The following is a 21,466-nucleotide window of genomic DNA, read 5'->3' as shown; positions in this document are numbered from 1 at the left end:
CACTGATTGCTCAGGTTTGAAATGTTCAGTGTCTGTCATAATTGGGAAAGGAACTAGGACATCCTGGGTATGTCTGGCTGGATCACCTGATCTCTTTTAGTCTGAAAACAAAGACTTTTTTCCAATGGTTGACTCATATTCAGGCTAGTTTGACTCTTCTGTATGATGCAAAACAATGATTCATCCTCTGTCTATATTGGCAAGTCACAGATTTCCTGATCGGTATTTTCAGATACTGCTCCAGAATGGGGTGTATGTGGGGAGGGTGGAGCTGAGCATGTTATGAGTCCAAATTACCCAAAACCAAATGAGTTGTTCAAGCTGTCAGAAACAGAGGCAAGAAAACAAAGGATAATAAGGAGGCGCCATATCTGGTGGTATCAACATGTAGAAGTGCTCTGAAAGGCTGATGAGGCTTTCCCAGTACAGTTAGCAGTGATTCTGCCAGCTGGGAGTTGATGGCTTTTAAATAGATGGACAAAAGCTGAGAGAAAATATCTATACATCTATAGTTCTAGACATTTACACTGATGCGGGTGGGGATGTGTGTAAAGTCTTTGAACCCGATCCTCATCTGGCGTGAATCAGCACAGCTTCTTTATCTTCAGTGGAGCGGTATTGATTTACACCAGCTGAGGATCTGGACCTAACTTCTGCAGCAAGGCTCCCAGGTGTCTGTGCAGCACATCAGTGCCGAATTCTGCATCCGCCTCAGACCAACGCAGGATGGAGGGGTTTATGGAATCTGATATGAAAGCAAGTAATCCAATGCGTGCAATTTCCCCTGCACCATTTATTGTGTCAAATTTGAGATATTCTATGCTGACCCCAGGTTTTCAGTTGACAGCAGATGGCAGTTTTTGCTAACGACGGTGCAGAAATTCATGGTAGAAGGGGTCTAGGTGGAAACCTGGAGGTCTGGATAGCTACACAGGAGATAGTCATGGTACTGGGGCACTCGGAAGGAGTGGGGATGATTTAGGATTTGGACAGCCCAGAGGAGATTGAGGTCTCTGGCAGCAGGGAGGAGATGTTTTTCTCTTTTCTCATTGGCAGAAGAGATGATCTGACATATTTTGGAGGGATTAGATTCCTAGCTCCCTACCCCAGCAACACTTGACAGCATCCAGCCAACCCATTGCTATTAGTCACTGTATTATTGGTATTGCGTAGGCACCAAGAGATTGCACCCAAGACTGAAGCTCCATGGTGCAGGGCACTGTACAAACACTTAGCAAGGGAGGCCCTGCCCTACAGAGCTTCAAAGAGTAGGATCCGCCATTACACGCAACAAAGCTGGCTCAGCACCTCAGCTGCCTGTTTCTACTGACACGATCAGCAATGAAGCAGTTAACATGTTAAAGGTTTTCTTTCCAACCATAAGGGCAAGAAACATAATTAGTCAAAAGTGAAGGTTTAGTTTATAGGGCCCAATTCTGCAGCAGTGGGATGGCTCTGTGGAAAAAAAAATCTCTGGCTGCAGAATTGCAGGAAATGCAGCCCCTTGCTATATATATGCAAATCCATCCTCCATTTAAACTGTGGTGATAAGCAGGTGATGAACTGCAGAGCTATGTGATAAAGTGCATTTAGCATACACCTTCAATTGCCTCACCTGTGTGTACTAATCCGTCTCCTGCTGAACTACTGCTAACATTCCAAACCCCTGAGCAACTTCCAACAGCTGCCACTAAAAAAATAAAACCACTAAAAAACCTGCCAGAAAGTATTCCTCGTCTTTCCCCCAAATGTGCAGTTTTCACCTCAAAATTATGCTGGCTGAGTACCGGCAATATTCAGGCCTGCACCAATGTCAGATTTAGTGTCTGATAGCTCATGACAATTCAGCTAGGAACAGGAGCTTTATATCCCTGAGTAGGAAAGATCCCCAGCTTTCCAGTGGGGCACATAGCACTTGTTTCTTGACCTGAACGGTTCCAAGATATCAGACCTTTAAATGTTCTTTTTGTTCGTTGTTCTTTTTCTCTCCTTTGGCGGGCTGTACAGTTAGACATGGTTCCAAGCTAAGACATGGTTTAGCTTGGAAGGCTAAAAGATATGAAAAATCTTTAATAATACACAGTCTTAAAACTCTGTGAAGCATTTGTAAAGCAGTTTTTCTGTAATACATGTGGAGAATCCATAGTGGTATGAAGGCTTTATTGGTACTTGTGTGATGACCTGCATAGGTGAGTCGATATGCTGGATTTATGGCTTATATTTATGGATTTATGGCTTATACAACCATCTATAACCCACTAACAACGCCCCCCAGCCAAGCTATCTATCCCCCCTCCCTTCCTTTCCCCCCATGACGTGAGGGGTATTAACAGACCACTTCACCTAAATGAGCCCTTGAAATATGTGTTAACTGCATATGCTAAACAATCTGTTCCACCTTGCATTTTGCTGTGATGCTGGGAGTATCTTTCCCAGACCTGAAGGAGAGCTCTGTATGACTCGAAAGCTTGTTTCTCTCACCAACCAAAGTTGGTTCAATAAAAAATATTACCTCCCCCACTTTGTGTCTCTGATATCCTGGGACCAACATGGCTACGACAGCACTTCACAGCTGACTGATGGCTTTGCAACTTCTGAGTAATGCAGTGATCCTGAACTCATGCTGATCAGACTTTGTATCAGGCCACATTGTAATACGTGTGCTTGCACTCTCTCGGGCCGGTCTTACGCTACTGCCCTTTTCAACCGGACAGGGCCCAAATGTAGGATGCAATGTGTGACAAACACCAGCAAACATCACATTTTGTGGGATTGTTTCCTTTAGTGTAAATAAACCTCTGATGTAAATAGTTTTTGACAATAAAAATGAAGGGGCAGCAGGTTGGTGTGGAAGGCAGGGACGTTGTGTGTGGGGAGGGCGTCTGACTGAAATCAATGGGACTTTGACCACTGCCTTCAGTGGGAGCTGGAGAGGCTATTCTTTCAGGACAGTCACTTGTGTGTGTGGTCCTGTTGGGATCCAGGAAGCCTGCCCACTACTAAAGGACCTCCCCCAGCCTAAGGGGAGGATCCACAGGTCCAGGATTCCAAATAATTGCGGGGGACAACTAATGAGATAACAGGAACAGGAGTGAGGTCACAGGGCTAAACGAAGGGAACTGGACGGGGACACTGAACAGAGAACCCTGGACAGTGCCCACTGCTCCTCGAAAGTGTCAAGGGAGCCAGCAGACGCCGCCCAGAGGAACTCCACCCGGACGCATGAACGGACCGAGGAGCGGAAATAGGCCCCACAGTCACAGGAAACCCCATCGGCCAGCCTTCTCTCCCTGGTTTTGTAGATGGCCATTTTGGCCAGGGCTAGGAGGAGGTTGACAAGGAGGTCCCTAGAATGCTGGAGGCCCTTTTCCCTCTGAGCTGAGAAGGGGTTACCTCAGGTCAACTAGGGACACCTGAGTCCAATTAAGGGCTGCCTGTGACCTTTACATCTGTCTTCTGGTGAGAGAGGAGGAGAAATGGGGGACAAGGTGCAGCAGGGAGAAGAGGCTTCTCCTGAGGGGGAAGGCTGCTCTCCTCCCTTTAGAGGAAACAGCGAAACTAGGGACTGGCACCCAGAGGGCAGCATAATGGGATGACACCCCCAAAAAGGGGCAGGGAAAGATATTCCCTTGTTGTGTTCCAAGTTTGTTTCTTTGTTTGGCTGAAGAGTACAGCTTGGGCTTACCCTGAGGCCCCCCAGTACACACTGGAAAATAAAACCCGAATGAGGAATAAAAACTCTCCGGAGTGGGACTGATTTATTCCAGGACCCCCACCCCCATGGCCAGAGTGGGAGCATTGAGCCCAGCTAAGTAAAGGAGGGGCCTTGCCACACGTGCATGTTAAGGGTCAGGTAAGCACAGTTCAGTCCTTGTAAAGGCACTCTGTAGGGCAAACTGATCTTAGGAGGCAAGGCTTGCGTGGATTGCAGCACTGTGTGTGATGTAGGAGAGACTTGCATGTATCTAAGAGCCAGGGGATAGCAGTGGGATGGTACTGCAATCACTGGAAATTTTTAAATCAAGGTCGGATGTTTTTCTAGAAGATCTGCTCTAGTCCAATCAGGAATTGGTTCCAGGAAGTCCTGTGGCCTGTGTTCTATGGAAAGGCAGATGAGATGATCGGAACTCTTGCTTCTGGTTTTTTATCTATGAATTTGTGAATTGTTACATGAGGAGGCAGCAGGCCTACAGCTGGATACTGTTATAACAGAGTGCCTTGTAAACACACACGCTCCGTTTACACTGAGTATTTTTAACTGGTTTTTTTCCTCCCCTTTCTTTCAACAGATAGACAAGACATTTCAGAATTCTGTTTTAAGAAAAAAATATATCCGGTCACGTGTTATCAGACTGAGGTATGTAAAATTACAGCCAGGAAATCCAGGAGAAGATGTAATGGGGTGTTCATCCTGCCCCAACATCCTGTTCCAGCTCAGACTATCCTGCTGAATAGCCAGTTGTGGGGCCCCCCAAACCTCCGGTGATTGCTGTTGCCTGCTAACCCTTGCTCCAGTGGGGCTCCTTGCTGGTGCAGGGGTCTGGCCACACAGAGCTCATTGCAGGACTATAGCCGTAGGAAGTATGGAGAACAGTCTGTCTAGCTGATAGTCCACCATTACTATGCCTGGAGTTTCCAAGCGTACGATCTGAGTTGCTGGAGGAATTGGAGGGATACACGCTTACATCTCTGGAAGTCGATCCTGAAAGCGCAGTTCATGATGGTCTTTTGACCTTCGGTTAAACAAGGCAGGAATGTAATCTGCTAACCACTAAACCTCATTTGAATTGGTTGGTTGTGGCCTGTAGATGACGGAGAAGGTTGGTGAAATTTATGTACACCAAAACTAGGTGCATTGTTTTGCTGGGATCTGCAGTAGGCAGTAGCTCATACTGCAAGCACGCCACTGAGCTGTCCAAAACTGAAAGGGAGAGAGTCAAGCCTTTATTCCTTCATTATAATGTAGAATTTTATTTTTCATTTTCAGTTCTCTCCTTAAAGTGTACTATAAGGACTAGGTGCCTGGGCAGTCACAATATTACACTCACTCACATGTACTAAACCCTCAAGACAAACCAAAGCTACTTCATGATCGTATTGGTGTGGGTGGGTCCCTCCTTATATCTCCAGTCTTTGTTATTATCCTGCCTCAGGCCTCGATCCAGGAGACCGCATCAGCGGTTTAAACTCTAGTACTCGTTTATGTGTTTAGCCTGGAGGTTCTTTGGGACAGGGCAGTCGTTTGTAATTTGGCCAGGAAGTGCCATGCCTCTCTGTGGTGCACTATAAATCATAGCAATGCTCATCACTTACTGAGACAGGCGACACGTCCCCTATCTCAAAGTGTTTGGCTCTGGATCTTTTAATGTACATTTCCTGGAGTGTGAGGTGGAGCTGATAAGAACATAACATAAGAATGGCCATACTGTGTCAGACCAAAGGTCCATCCAGCCCAGTATCCTGTCTACCGACAGTGGCCAATGCCAGGTGCCCCAGAGGGGGTGAACTTAACAGGTAATGATCAAGTGATCTCTCTCCTGCCATCCATCTCCACTCTCTGACAAACAGAGGCTAGGAACACCATTCCTTACCCATCCTGGCTAATAGCCATTAATGGACTTAACCTCCATGAATTTATCCAGTTCTCTTTTAAATCCTGTTATAGTCCTAGCCTTCACAACCTCCTCAGGCAAGGAGTTCCACAGGTTGACTGTGCACAGTGTAAAGAAGAACTTCCTTTTATTTGTTTTAAACCTGCTACCCATTAATTTAATTTGGTGGCCCCTAGTTCTTATATTATGGGAACAAGTAAATAACTTTTCCTTATTCACTTTCTCCACACATGATTTTATATACCTCTATCATATCCGCCCTTAGTCTCCTCTTTTCCAAGCTAAAAAATCCTAGCCTCTTTAATCTCTCCTCATATGGGACCGGTTAATGCCAGTATATCTTTTTTGAGATGAGGGGACCACATCTGTATGCAGTATTCAAGATGTAGGCATACAATGGATTTATATAAGGGCAATAAGATATTCTACGTCTTATTCTCTATCCCTTTTCTAATGATTCCTAACATCCTGTTTGCTTTTTTGACTGCTGCTGCACACTGCGTGGACGTCTTCAGAGAACTATCCACAATGACTCCAAGATCTTTCTCCTGATTAGTTGTGGCTAAATTAGCCCCCATCATATTGTATGTATAGTTGGGATTATTTTTTCCAATGTGCATTACTTTACATTTATCCACATTAAATTTCATATGCCATTTTGTTGCCCAATCACTTAGTTTTGTGAGATCTTTTTGAAGTTCTTCACAGTCTACTTTGGTCTTAACTATCTTGAGCAGTTTAGTATCGTCTGCAACCTTTGCCACCTCACTGTTTACCCCTTTCTCCAGATTATTTATGAATAAGTTGAATAGGACTGGTCCTAGGACTGACCCTTGGGGAACACCACTAGTTACCCCTCTCCATTCTGAAAATTTACCATTTATTCCTACCCTTTGTTCCCTGTCTTTTAACCAGTTCTCAATCCATGAAAGGATCTTCCCTCTTATCCTATGACAACTTAATTTACAAAAGAGCCTTTGATGAGGGACCTTGTCAAAGGCTTTCTGGAAATCTAAGTACACTATATCCACTGGATCCCCCTTGCCCACATGTTTGTTGACCCCCTCAAAGAATAGATTAGTAAGACATGATCTCCCTTTTCAGAAACCATGTTGACTTTTGCGCAACAATCTATGTTCTTCTATGTGTCTGACAATTTTATTCTTTACTATTGTTTCAACTAATTTGCCCAGTACTGACGTTAGACTTACCAGTCTGTAATTGCCAGGATCACCTCTAGAGACTAATGGTACCCATCTCAGTGATTGGAGAGGTATGCCTGCAAGAATTTACCATAATTTCTGTGTGGTTCAGCACAGGAAGTAGGGGTGGGGAAGGAAGAGGAAAAACGCAGTGTGACACGTGTGATAAGATAATCACTTGACGATAATAATAACCTTGATGCTGATGCTAAACAAAACAGCTTGCTGGAAAGGACATTTATAGCTACGGGGTCTAGATTGTGGCAGGGACCATGTGACTGTAAAATGCCTGGTGCCTTTTGAGTGGTTACTGTAGTATAAAGTAATGGGGCTCTCCATTGCCCAGCACCAGCAGATAACAGGAAAACCCAATTCTGGTTTTGAGAAGTGTTTTACTTGCTGCAGATTGTCATTGTGAGGCTGATTCAGTGAATTCTGTATAAGCCGTTTGAATCATGGTTTTTTTTAATGTATTTCCCTTTTCTGTCTATTATTTATTTATATTAAAGTAGCACCTCGAAGCCCTAGTTTTGGACCAGGACCCCATTGTGCTGGGCACTGTGATGGCCAAGATGTCACAGAATTATCAGAAGCTCTCTGTTTCCAATCAGCTTCTCCTTGCAGTCTGAGTCATCCAGTGATACTGAAACACAAAGCTTGTGTATCACAATTCATGCACAGAATCCAGTGTGAAGTAACTGATGTCACCAACTGTAGGTTGCGTCATCACTTAATGAATTGGGAAGGAAGAAGAGGCTGAGTGGAAAGGAGAGAGTCTCTTGACACACCCTCTCTTTTTAATTGGTCAGCAGTCATGGGAAAGTATATACACAAAGAGATTGGTCAGCAGTCATGGGAAAGTATATACACAAAGAGCATGTAGGAATATAAGAGTTACCATACTGGATTAGACCTATGAGTTAGGTAGTTCAATACTCTGCCTCTAGCAATGGCTAGTAACTGATGCTGCTGAGAAAGTAATAAATAAATAATGATAATGAACAAATTCAGTCCTTGTATAACTTTCCTACTTTCAATGGAGTCTATACCTGGGATCCTTTGCTGTCAATTTAGCCTTCACCGTCATTCATATGTGGAGGAGTTTCTTCCTAATCCTCTCAAGTGATGAGTTTATACCCTGGGGAATAAGTTTTGAGTACCTTACTCAGTGAGCTAGTTTCCACACTAACAAAGATCATGTACATATCAGTTCAAAATTATCCTATTCATTCTAAAATCTAGCCACAGTATTAGTCTGGCAGAACACTGACGTTATTAAAGTTACATTACATGTCTAAATGTTGGCTGGATTAAACCTGTGGTTCTTTAGCATTAATTCATTACTCTTGCCTTTTCCCAATCTTAAAAAGACCACTCCAATAGTCATTGCAAGTTACAGAGGTGTCTGTATGTGGAACCAGTTATCCACCCGTTCTTCTTAATGATACTGTTATGTTGTTAAAAGCCCCTTATGGGGAGTTGGGGGGAACTTTTCAGTTGTAACTAAAGTGGACCCTTGATTTGTTGGAGAGTTTTAGTGATTACTATGTGGTTTCTGCAGTCCTACACTGCTCCAGGGTTCCCAGGCAGAGACACTGAACTCAGTCTTGTCTCCATCCAAGTCTGGGGTGGCAGAATGGTTTTAGTCAGCCCCTCCCCTTCTGCACAGGTTTCCCCTTTGCTAAGGCCTGTAGATTCCTTTATTTGTGAGTTACTGTGGCCCGGACTTTCAAAGCTGGGTGCCTAAAATTAGCCCCCTAATACCATATATAGGCTGCTGGCACCTACACTAATTGTCTGATGTTTTCAGAATTGCTGAGTCTCCACGCATTGAAATCAAGGGGAGCTGCAGGTGACCAGGTTATTTGGGTGCCCAATACAGAATGACTGACCCGTCTCTAGGCACCCAGGGTTGGGAATTTTGGCCTGGCTGCCCATTCATAAGAAGGGCTGCTTCTCCCTGGGTGTAGCTTTTTTGCATAAATCTGTTTAGTCACAATGTCCTGGCACCTGCTCAGATTTTTCAGCACTTCCCTCTCTCTTTACACAACCTATGGCAATCTACATAATCCCTTAAATTAATTTGAAATCACTGTAGGATCTAATGAAAAACCAGGATGTGTAGGAAGAGAGAAGCAGGTAAGTCACTTACCTGTGTCTTGTTGGTTTGCAGCCCTGACATTGGCGGAGTAATGGCACAGGTTGTGCTCACGTTCCTTTTCTCCGCCACTGATAACAAAGCAGCATTCCTGGGAAAAGTCGATAGTGTCCTACAGAAGAAACTGAATAAATATTCTGGGCCTGTGAGAATAGATCTTGCATCTTCTACAATCTCAGGTAAGTGTCTCATGGCTCTGTTTTGCTCTTGGTTTGTTCTTTGTGCTTTGCCTCTCTTTGTATAATGCACATTATTTTGCGTCGTAAATGTGAGTTGTTTCCTTTGTATATCTTTTCTCAGAGGAACTCTGGGTGAAAGTCATCCCTGAGCCTAGGGCTAGAATAAAGCTTGTGTGCCCTTAAGCCTTCTTATTAGTGCTTAAGGGGGCCTTCAGTGGGCCATATGCTTTGTGCTGGCCTTTTCTGCACAGGGAGGATGAATTTCACCCCTAGGGCAATGCTGGTAGCTGTGGGAATGGACAGCCCTAGTTGGTACTGCTGAACTGCAGCCGGCAGTAAAACAAATAAGCACGCTCCTTGGCTTCCAGGGCACTTTGCTTCTTCCCTTAACCTTAGAAACGTGACACGGTGAGAGCATCTGAAAACACATTCCAGCTGTGTCGCCATGCATGGGTCAGGCTCTAAAACATCCTTCCTGACCTCCTTTCTGGGGTTGTTTTTTTTTTTTTTTTTTGGTGAGTTTCCCATCATTCCCCCATCAAACCCAGTGAATGTTTCCACTTATTTTAAAAGTTTCAGCACTGTCATTTTGGTACAGTAAAAGTTACAGAACTGTTGCTTTAAGGATCAGTTCCCTCTGTGTGCTGCTGCCCAGTTAGGAAACTTTCATGTAGATATACGGCCTTTGTTTTGCATATGAATAGGCGAGCTTCACTTAGTCTCTCTTCCTTTGGAGGTGGGAGTTGGTTTAGACTATCCAAGGGTAAATAGCTGGACAGAAAGAAGTAAACACCTGCACCTTCCAGCACTGCAAGCTTTCTTCTTGCGCCACTTCTAAGTCACGCAATCCTCCCTGAGATGATATAATATGCTCCTGGGCGTTGTACTGCCCTGTTTTCCCGTAACAGTGCATTTAGACTATCTGTTGCAGATAAGTGCAGGCCAGACGGATATGTTGAAATTTCAAGATCAGTGCTGACAGTGCAGGAGCATTTGGTCAGACTCCATGTTTGCTGGATCCAGGGTTTCTCCCAGTCACAGATGACAGCAAGCTGCCTCTCCTTCCTTCTCTCAGCTCTTGTAATGGATGGGCTGCCTTGCAGGAATGGAGTAAGACCTAAATGTGAGCTGGCTCATGCCAAGTGTTTCCTCAGGAACGAGCCATTTGTAACCTGTGATGTGGAGAAGTGGGAGACTCCACTGGTTTAAAAATCAGACCGATCACCCCCCTGCCAGTGAGCTTTGTAGCAAAAGTTCTGCTTTGTATTATTATTTATTATTATTCATATTCCAGCAATGCCTACAGATCCCATTCAGTGATCAGGGTTCCATTGTGCTAGAATGTGTATAAACAAAAAAACTAAGGTCCCTGACCCAGAAAACTCACCATTTGGGATTTCAACCATATGCAGCAGGTGAACAATGCGACAGATGGTGGTGGAAGGGGATGAGGGCGGACTAGGTAACAGAGAGAGAGATTTGCATAAATTAGAAGTCTCAGTGGTCTCCGCAGTTGTGGGAGGCTGCCAGCCTGTCTGACAGCAGGGAGGAGTCATTTGCAGGTTTAAGGCAGAGGTAGGTTCTAAGGAGGGATTTTAGACGAGCAAAAGGTGCTGGCTTTGTGAGTTTTGTTAGCGAGTTCTCACACTTCAGGAGCTGCAGAGGGGAAAGCACAGTGGTTGCCTGATCAGCTGCGTATAATCAGAATCTAGTAAATGATGGGAATTAGATAAAATGATGCAGAAGCTTTGTGTTTCTAATCGACAGATGCATCATGGCCAGGACTGTTAGGATACTATAATTGCTTGCAGTAACTCACTAGTTAAATGGAATCAGATTGTTCATTAAATACTCTATTACAGCAAGATGATGTCTCAGAATAGGTTTTATCAAGTTATCTGATTACTTATAGGATGAGAAGTACTGCGGCTAATCTTTGTGTTGCTTTTTCTTGTCTACCCTGATCTGAATGTGAAACAATGATGACAGCATAGTTCTAGTACTCCATACAATGTGCAGTTTACATATGTGATGCAAAGACAATGTAAACGTAAAACAATGCCCTGCTCTTTCTGGGAAAGAATAATAAGAGTTTCCATTTGGGATCCACGCCTCGGCAAATAAATAGATTTTAAGCAGTTCTAACAATCCTTTAGAGTGACAGATGGACTTATCCGAGCCTTCCAGACCTGAGTATCCCTGTGCTTTGGAGGGAGCTAGGTGATCTGGAATGTTTGCACCCAGATCCAAATGTTTTATGTTTCGGCATTATCCCTGCAACAGGCAGAAGTGAAATCCTTCAACTGAACTTTGGGGTGTCTGGGAGTCCCGAGGAAGATCTCAGGTTTGCAGTTTAGGCCTAACTATTTCAAACAACATGTAACACAAAGTGCCCTATCCAGCATCAACCTTTAGAACAAAAAGGACAAGTAAATTCTGAGGGCACCAAGCTTTTGCCCCGGTTCTGAGGTATCCTTACCAACTTCTGCCTCATTCCATCTTATTTCTTGTGGCTCTTACAAAACATAAGGGTATTCCTATGCATATTCTTAATGGCTTCTTAAAGCCATCATAGACCCTTTCACTGTATGTCATTTACCAAAAGCCTGTGGGTTTGTGCCATAATATGTAAAAAAGCATCACTAACTGGCTGAACCCTTATTGAAAATCCAGGTCAGGTACTCATTTGCATGGCACACTAGGAGGTTCCAATAGGGAGAATGAGTAAACCTTCCTCCTAGTATCTAATCAGCTTGTTGTTCAACACGATGTCTCAACTTGTACTTGGTTCAAAACTAGTGATGCTGGGGAGCAGCTGGAACAAAGTGCCCGTGAGTCTGGTGCCCCATCGGTGATCCTGCAGCCGGGATCAAGGGCAGCTTTGCAAAGCTGGGGTGAAAATTCACCAGCTCGGGCACAACGTTTGGTTTGCCCTCCCATACCAGAGTGGTGGAGACAGATCTGTTGGGAAGACTGACAGTATTGTGCTAGTCTGTTGACAACAAAAACACCTTGCACCAAGTCAGCCAGGAAATAGGAATTTTGCAAAGCTGAAAAAAGGGACAAATACAGCAGGTGTCTATGTTTTTTCTCATCATTACACACTGGAAAGGAAATAGTGTTGACAGAGAGATCTGCAGAAACAGATTAGATTTGGTAGATAATATACTGAAGATACTACAGGTTTCAGAGGAACAGCCGTGTTAGTCTGTATTCGCAAAAAGAAAAGGAGTACTTGTGGCACCTTAGAGACTAATTATACTTAATAATTTGTAATTGTATTTAATATTTCTGCAGCAGAAAGATAATGGTGTCTTTGTACACCAAACACAGTAGAAAATACAGAGATGTCTGGAATCTCTCATCTGCTTCTGTGAGCTCCTGGGAGATATTCCAAAGCTTCCTGTCTCTTCTCAATATTATGCCTGCTTCTGCAGGTGCAGCTGGAAGCCAGTCAAGCCCGTATTCTTTTGTGGGCTCCAGGTAGGCTGCAGTAGCTCATAGTACAAGTTCTCCTAGAAGAGAAAGTAGGTCCCATTTTCACCAGAAAAGTCCCATTTTCACCAGATAACAATAAGGCAGCAGGAGGGGAAGATAGCAATGATAGGTGCCTTAGAAACACCTGAGGTAATAGATTCATTCTCCTACTGACAATTGGTGTGGAGAGGGATGTGAATCATGGCCCAGTTTCTTCTTCCTTTGCAGAACTGGTACCAGAGGAGAAGGCGTACATGGCCTAATTTCTTTCCTTTCCTCCCACCCTTTCTCAGTCAGCAGGATTAGAAGGGGAAGCAATTCACAGCCTGATCCCTTCCCCACTCCAGCAAGGGGACCAAAAAAGGAAGGCAATAACTAACCCATTTTCCCCTCTCTGCCAGGTCGCAGGCCTTGCCAAGTGCAAAGCTGCCTATTTGCTTCTGTCTGGAAAAAAAAAAAAACTAGTTGGAAGATCATTGGTGCCACACCAAAGTAAGCAGAACGTATTCTCATCTGTCCCAGAGCCAGAGGTTTTGACCATGAACAACATGGGTCACAAATTGGTTTCATATAAGAAGACATCTATTATTATTTTTATTTATTTATCTACCACCCAAAACTTGCTAGATGCTTTACAAGCACAGAGACCAGCATCTAGGAGGTAGATGGTCTCACTTGTCCTGATTGGACCCTCCTTTGTTACCATGCAGATGAGTATCTGACCTGGATTTTTCCTGAATACTTAATTGGGTTATGTCTCAAATAGTGTATTTGGCAGCCTGCATATTTCCACTTGGATACAAGTGACAACAACCTGGAGGAGAAAAGTAGATCATACATCCCCACTCTGAAAAAGCACATGGCGCTATCAAGACCTGATGCTCACATGCCCTTGATCTGGCATTGCTGATATGTTTCAGTATTGACCCCTGCACTGTTTAGAAAGGCTGGGTGGGCTGGAGTGTAGGAGACTGAACAGAGGCAAATTTCTTTTAACATTTTATTCTGTAAGGATTTGCTGCATGGTTAAGGTGCTGCGCTGGAATTCAGGAAATTAATTGGGCAAGTCACTTAGGCACATTGACACTGCAATACAAGACCTGCGGCACAGCCGTGGCTAGCCTAGCTCAGCTGGTTCAAGCTTGCGTTGCTTGGGCGATGGGGCTAAAAGTCACTGTGTATATGTGTGGGCTCAGTCTGAAGCCCAGGTGATGGGGATGGGTCTCAGAGCCCAGGCTCCAGCCCTAGCCCAAATGCCTAGACTGCTATTTTTAGCCCCGCAGCCCAAGGCGATTGACCCAGGCTCTGAGACTTGGTGCCACAGGTTGTTTTTACTGCAGTGCAGACATACCCTGAAGCTCTCTGTGTGCTTCCTGTCTCTGCCCTTTGTCTGTCTTGACTATTTACTTTGTAAGCTCGTTGGGATTACATGTTTGTGCAGTGCCTGGCACAATGGGGTCTTTAGATGCTTCTGTAATAATAATAATTGCCCGTTGGTTGCAGTCAGTAGTGGTCATAGAGCCTAAACTGGTGGTTAGTTTACCACACTGAATACCTATGCTCAAGTGGCCAGTCTCCCAGAGCAGTCTGAGTCAACACCAGAGTCTAGTGAAGTACAGGGCTCTGCGTGACACTCTGCTTTCTCCCTGTACCCTCCCTTCATAAACATGACGGACTGCTCTGGAAGTGTGTTGTTGTAGTAGCCAGGCAAGGGACTAACACACTTCAACGGGACTTTATTTTTTAAAGTGGAAACCTCTTTTCCAAGCTGCTGCTGCACCCTCAGTAGCTCTCCCTCAGCCTCTTTAACTCCTCCCCCCTCCTTCCTGTTTCCTGTCCTTTCAGACTCCCAACAGCCAGTGCTCCCAATTCTAATAATTACAAGCAACATCTAAACACCACACGTGTCTCATTTACTGATACTTTCACTTTGTCAATCAGACACGATGCCAGGAGATTCCATGTCTTAAATTACAGATTCACTGAGAGGAAAACACAATAGCTTGTATGACATGGATGGCAAATAGTACTTATGACCCAAATGGGAGACCAACGCTTAGGTCCTAAAGTGATAGGTGTTTTAGACACACAGACAGATAGACGTATAAGAAAAACATGGGACAAAAATTGCACAAAGGATAAGTCAACTTTGAAATAATTCAAGGAACTTTTATTTAACCATAATTAAAGTTTCTACAGCCTCAATTTCAGATATACTTGACAAGAGTATATCTGATGTACACTATTTTCATTAATAGCCAGTGAAATAACACCCCATACTGGGTCAGACAAATGGTCCATCTAGCCCACTATTCTGGCTTCTGACAGTGCCAATGCCAGACGCTTCAAAAGGAATGAATATTACAGGGCAATCATCAAGTGATCCATCCCCCTGTCATCCCGTCCCAGCATCTGGCAGTCAGAGGCTTAGGGACACCCAGAACATGGGGTCGCATCCCTGACCATCTGTGCTAATAGGTATTGATGGACCTATCCTCCAGGAACTTATCTAAATACTTTTTTTGAACCCAGTTATAATTTTGGCCTTCACAATATCCCCTGGCAATGAGTTCCACAGGTTGACTGTGCGTTGTGTAAAGAAGTACTTCCTTTTGTTTGTTTTAAACCTGCTGTCTATTAATTTCATTGCATGCCTCTGCTTCTTGTGTTACATGAAGGGGTAAATAACACTCCCCTATTCACTTTCTCCACACCATTCATGATTTTATAGACTCCTATCATATCTCCCCTTACTCATCTCTTTTCCAACCTGAACAGTTCCAGTCTTTTTAATCTCTCCTTATATGGAAGCGGTTCCATACCCCTCATCATTTTTGTTGCCCTTCTCTGTACCTTTCCATTTCTAATATATTTTCTGAGAGGGGGCAAACAACTGCACGCAGTCTTCAAGGTGTGGGTGTACCATGCATTTATATAGTGGCATTATGCTATTTACTGTCTTATTATCTATCCCTTTCCTAATGGTTCCTAACATTTGTATTAGCTTTTTTTGACTGCTGCTGTGCATTGAGCCAATGTTTTCAGAGAACTATCCACAGTGACTCTAAGATCTCTTTCTTGAGTGGTAACAGCCAATTTATGTCCCATCATTTTGTACGTATAGTTGGGATTATGTTTTACAATGTGCATTACTTTCCATTAGTAACATTGAGTTCCAGCTGCCATTTTGTTTCCCAGTCACCCAGTTTTGTGTGATCCCTTTGTAGCTCTTCGCAGTCTGCCTGGGACTTAACTATCTTGAGTAGTTTTGTATCATCTGCAAATTTTGCCCCCTCACTTTTTCTAGATCATTTATGATTATGTTGAACCGCACTGGTCCCAGTACAGATCCTTGGGGGACCCTGCTATATACCTCTCTCCATTGTGCAAACTGAACATTTACTCCTACCCTTTGTTTCTTGTCTTTTAACCAATTACTGATCCATGAGAGTACCTTCCCTCTTATCCCATGACTGCTTACTTTGGTTAATATTCTTTGGTGAGGGACCATGCGAAAGGCTTTCTGAAAGTCGAAGTACATTATATTCACTGGATCACTCTTGTCCACATGCTTGTTGGCCCCCTCAAAGAATTCTAATAGATTGGTGAGGCATGATTTCCCTTTACAAAAGGGACTTTTGTTGACTCTTCCCCATCAAATCGTGTTCATTTATGTGTCTGATAATTCTGTTCTTTACTATAGTTTCAACCAATTTGCCTGGTACTGAAGTTAGACTTATGGCCTGTAACTGCCAGGATTGCTTCTGGAGTTGTTGTTTTTTTAAATTGATGTCACATTAGCTATCCTCCAGTCATCTGGTACAGAATTTGAGTTCCTTCAGTACTCTTGGAGGAATACCATCTAGTCCTGGTGATGTATCACTATTTAATTAATCAACTTGTTCCAAACACATCCCAGTCTGGAACAGATGCAATTATAAACTACTTATTATGGGTGGTTTAATGATTAATAGATATTTCCAGTAAATGGTTAATTCATTGTTATAGAGTCTATCAGGTCAATAGATTGCTTATAACTATAACACCTTTTGATGTGCTTCTAACAATCTGTAACACGTGATACTCATGTAACATGCTTGTGAAATCTAGAAATCATTTAGTAACCCTTTATAAACCTTTCACACATGGAAGCTTAATATAAATTGTGACCGATAAATCTGAGTTAAAATAGGGACAGCCTTCCTAAATAAAAGTTGAGAGGGACAGGATTACAATTTTGTTGACAGAAAAAATCATAGGTCTGTGTGCAACTCCCACTGACATTGGTAGGGGAGTGAACGGGGCACCCAGAGAAGAAAAGCAGTGATATTTTGTCTTAACTTTCACACCATCCTCTGCCTGCCTCAGCCCTGCTCAGTGCAAGTGGGGCATGTGCTGAGAATTATATCATCTGCAGATAAATTCCCTCAGGCAATTGTCACAAAATTGCTCAACTTTCAGGAGGAAATTAAAATTCAAACATAGTCAGCAGAATCAGAAGTGTGTTTTCAGGAGAGAGTTTACTGTGTTTATTCCATAAGTATGCAGTGGGATGAATTTATCCCAGCTTTGTCCAGAGTCCCTGCCCACCCCCAGGAAGCTGGTCTCTGTGTTTTCTGGTACACTCCTAGAACACCACAGTAATGAGAGACCCCAACTTTCACGATACTTCCATGTACCTTTATTAATGTAGCTCCTGAGCAAGTCTCAATCTTTACTGTATTCATTCTCACAACCACCTGTGAGGCAGGGCAGTGCTGTTATCCCCATTGGGCAGATGGGGAACTGGGGCACAGAGAGACTAACAGGGGAACTTGCCCAAGTCCGTAGTGGAGCAAGGACTGGAACCCTAGTCTTCTGAGTGCCATGTCTACACTACCACTTATGCTGGTAAAATGTATGTCACTCAGGGGTGTGAAAAAACGTTTTGTTGATGTAGTTTTATTATGTTGACGGAAGAGCTCTCTCCCATTGGCATAGAGAGGCTACACAAGCGATCTTACAGTGGCACACCTGCATCAGTACAGCTGTGTTGCTGTAAGTTCACTCATTTAGACATGGCCCCAGGCTAGCACCGTCACTACTGGCCCATCCTTCCTCCCTACTGATCTGCTGAGAAGAAAACAAGAGATGAGACTGATTTCTGAAGCATTGGTGAGAGATTGTTGCGCCTCAACATGTCTGGATGGAACTGGAGTACAAAAACAGTGCACCTGCAGAAAGAAACAACCAGACGCTATTCAACGTGTATGCAAAAGCTGGCTGGAAGATACATTAATAGACTGAATAATATTTAACTGTGTGATGGGGTGAACTCACACCGCACTGGACGGGGAAGGGTTAACTCCTCACTGTGGGCAGAGGAAGCCACACCCCCACATCCCTACTGGGCATGCTCCAGCTGTAGCAGCGGTATAAGAGGGAGCAGCCTGGCTGGGCTGACTGCCGGAAGCTCCTTGCCAGCTCCTGTCCAGGAACCACTGGGGCCCTGGACCACAGAAGCCAGAGGTGCTGAGACCCACACAGATGCCCAGCTACCTATGGACACCCCAGGGAGGTCAGAACTACAGGAACCATTGTCCTGAGTGTTGCGGATGGATCCCCGCTGACCCAGTGACAGACACACTCGCCACTGCCAAGGCCCTGGGCTAGGACTCAGTGGAGCAGGGATGGCCCAGATCCTCCTACTTGGCCACCATGCCCCTGCTTGACCATACAGCCCCACTCAGAGGGCAACTTTAGTGACTCCGACCGCTGGGCCGTACAACCCCGCCCAGAGAGCGACTTTATTGACTCTGGCCACTAGGCTATATAGCTGCGCTCAGAAGGTGGCTCCGGCTGTTAGGCTATACAGCCCTGCCTGGAGGGCAACTTTATTGACTCTAGCCAGTAGGCCATGCAGCCATGCCCGGAGGGGTATCTCCGTCGACTCTGGCCACTAGACCTGGCTGCTGGTGAATCCAGAGTATCATTAATGACTCTGGCTGCTAGGCCTTACTGCCCTGTAGACCCAGGGTATCTCTTTTGACTTTGGCCATTGGGCCTTACTGCCTTGCAAACCCCGAGATACCCCTATGGACTCTGGCAGCTAGGCCTTACTGCCCGGCAGAGAAGGGCTGCCCCCCCCCCCCCGGATGTGGGTCACGTGACCCTATTGCCCTTTGGAGCAAGGCGATTCCATAGATTCCAGCCATTGGGCCTTAAAACCCTACGGATCAAAGCATCTCTACGGACTCCTGCCCTTAGGTCTCACGTCCTGGAGACAGAGGGCAGCTTGAAGGACAGGGTGAACTCACCCCGCGCTGGATGGGGTCTCCCTATCCTGTCACAAACTGTTATTAAAGACTGCTAGTTCTGGTCCCCTTAAGGCAAGGCTTAATGTTGCAAGGTATAGTTTGTGGTCCCCTTTTGAGGAGTTTATTGTGGAAATGGTTGGAAATCAGAGGTGTGCTGTTTGTTAGAAGGGGTAATGTATAGTGGGCCAGACCTTCCCTTACCCCCCCGTATAGAGGCCGTGTTGTACAGAGGATCTAAGAAGTATTGTAGAGCAGGAATCTTTCCACCTAAGCCAGTGGCTTGGCATGGACTGGTTGTGCAGTTACAACAGCGCATGCTGCGTTCTTCATGGCCTGTTTTCCTTGTGCAGCAAAACCACGTACTCCTGCTACAGGTATGACATTTGCTTCCCTGCTTCTGCAGCCATGGCTAGACCCTGAGCTTGTTCTTCAGAAACACTCCTTCTCCTCACACTATAGTGACAGATTGGGCTTGGACTCGACTTTTCCTACGCAACACAAAGGTGAATAAATCTCTAGATGAACCTTGAGAGTTTGCTTAACTTTTTGTCTTTCTATTTTTAACTGATCACGAAAGGCAAAGATGAAGCTTTATTTCATTTCAGAGTTACAGCCTGTTAGTCTGTATTCGCAAAAAGAAAAGGAGTACTTGTGGCACCTTAGAGACTAACCAATTTATTTGAGCATAAATAAATAAATTGGTTAGTCTCTAAGGTGCCACAAGTACTCCTTTTCTTTATTTCATTGGGTGTCTGGGGCTTGCTCAGCATGACCAGACCTCAGTAGTGGTGATCAATTGTCTATTGCTTAGTGACAGGAGAAATTCTAAAAAGGGCAAGAGGGTTGGCTCAGTTAAGCACCTACAACACTGGATTTCTTATCACACCCTTTTAGAACTGTCCAAACTGTTTAAGGCCCTAATCCTGCAATGGGACTACTCACATACTTAAAGTTACCCAAGCGCTATAAAAGTTTGCAGGATTGGGATATACGCCTGTAAAACTGCATAGTCTGTCATGAGATTTCCAGTACTCTTTATTGTCCATCTGGATCATCCTGTTCATGTTTTCTTCTCATCTGCCTGGAACCTTGAAGTACAGAGGTGCCCAAAATCAATATTGGGGGTTAATTACTAAATTTCAGGACCCTCCCCCCCAAGAGCTGTAGTGTGGGGTCAGTTTGAATACTTGGCAAAGATTCGGCGATTTATTGTTTTACCCCCACTAGCTAGCCTATCCCTAGTGCCAATTTCACTTGCCAACAGAAATATGTGGTCTTTGTACAAATGTTTAACTGCATCTGTGCATCTTAAACAGTGAAGAATTTGCCACTTAAAGAAGGGCTGTTTCGATTGGAATTAATACCCATTTCACTTTTACAGTGCCAGAAGACTTAGCTTTTGAGGGGCTTACTTTTATTTCAGATAAAGAAGCACAAATATCTTTGATTCAGTCCTATGCCCCAGATGGCTTAGTGATGGTTTGGGTGTCCATATTTTTCTTTCTTAATATTTTTCATTTTAATCGTCACTACCCTGCACGTTTGGGTGCAGTACCTGGAAACACTTTCGAATATACAGGAGCAAGCTATATTATTAGATTGCCTTTAAAAGCACCAGTTCTGTTCATATTTATGCAAAAATTGCATGCAGAAACTACTGGGGAAAATAAAAGTTCCTAGTGGAACTGAAATGGGAAATTCGTGTGCCTAGAAGATAATGCAGTTACCTGTGCAAAACTGTTGACATGCATGAGTCTTCCTAGTTATGCATGCATTTGCACTGTGTAAACTACCTGAGTGAAATCCAGGCTCCATTTATGTTAATGGGGATCTTACACTTTATTTTTTCCTTCCTTCATACAAACAATGGCCCCTGCAACCAAAAAGAAAATCAGTAAGAGGTAAAAGACTAGCTTTTCTGATACTGACACTGAAATGTTGTTTAGCAACATTAAAATATGAATATATTTTTCTCTATATATCCTCTCTGGACATTCCTAGTGAGGAGCAAATCACATTCATTATACAGCGTTCGTTTATGAAACTTTAAATCTCTGAAACATTCATACCTCTGAAATTTTAAAAAGGTAGGCTGGAATGTACAAATACCCAACAGAAGGTGGGTACCCAGCTACCTTCAGCTCCTTGGAAAATTCCACCCTTCGTTGTTGGTCTGTAATACCCTATTAACAATCTAAACATATTCTTTCACTTTCGATATCTGCTTAAGTACATATACTTGCAATTAAAAATGAAATTTATACCTCAGTTATCTGATTTATAGGAGACTGAAACTAATAATTCACAAAGTGGCTTTCAAGATTTCTTAATTGGTTACATGTGAGGGCAACTGTATTACTTAAAGGTCTTTACACATTTAGGAAACTATTCCCAGTTCAGAAAGACTGAATGATATAAATAGTGTTGTTGTAGCCATGTCGGTCCCAGGACATTAGGAGACAGTGGTTTGGTCTTGGCCCAAGAAGACAGGACAGAACAGCACAGTTGGCCCTAATTGCTAGCCTGATCAGCAAGGTTATGG

The 21,466-nt window shown here is 44.0% G+C and overlaps 1 protein-coding gene across 1 annotated transcript in view; it reads left to right on the top strand.

Moving 5' to 3' along the window:
• LOC140909917 (transmembrane protease serine 11C-like) overlaps nucleotides 1-21,466 on the top strand; it is a 60,358-nt gene that overhangs the window by 26,254 nt on the left and 12,638 nt on the right. Inside the window, exons 4-5 of the mRNA XM_073340007.1 lie at nucleotides 4,290-4,357; nucleotides 8,988-9,151. Of these exons, the coding sequence (XP_073196108.1) occupies nucleotides 4,290-4,357; nucleotides 8,988-9,151 (232 nt within the window). The remainder of the gene's footprint in view (nucleotides 1-4,289; nucleotides 4,358-8,987; nucleotides 9,152-21,466) is intronic.

The sequence above is a fragment of the Lepidochelys kempii genome, chromosome 4 (genome assembly GCF_965140265.1).
Source record: "Lepidochelys kempii isolate rLepKem1 chromosome 4, rLepKem1.hap2, whole genome shotgun sequence".
Classification (NCBI taxonomy): domain Eukaryota; kingdom Metazoa; phylum Chordata; order Testudines; family Cheloniidae; genus Lepidochelys; species Lepidochelys kempii.
Note: the sequence above shows the minus strand (reverse complement) of the source record. Positions and strands in the feature narration are given on the sequence as shown.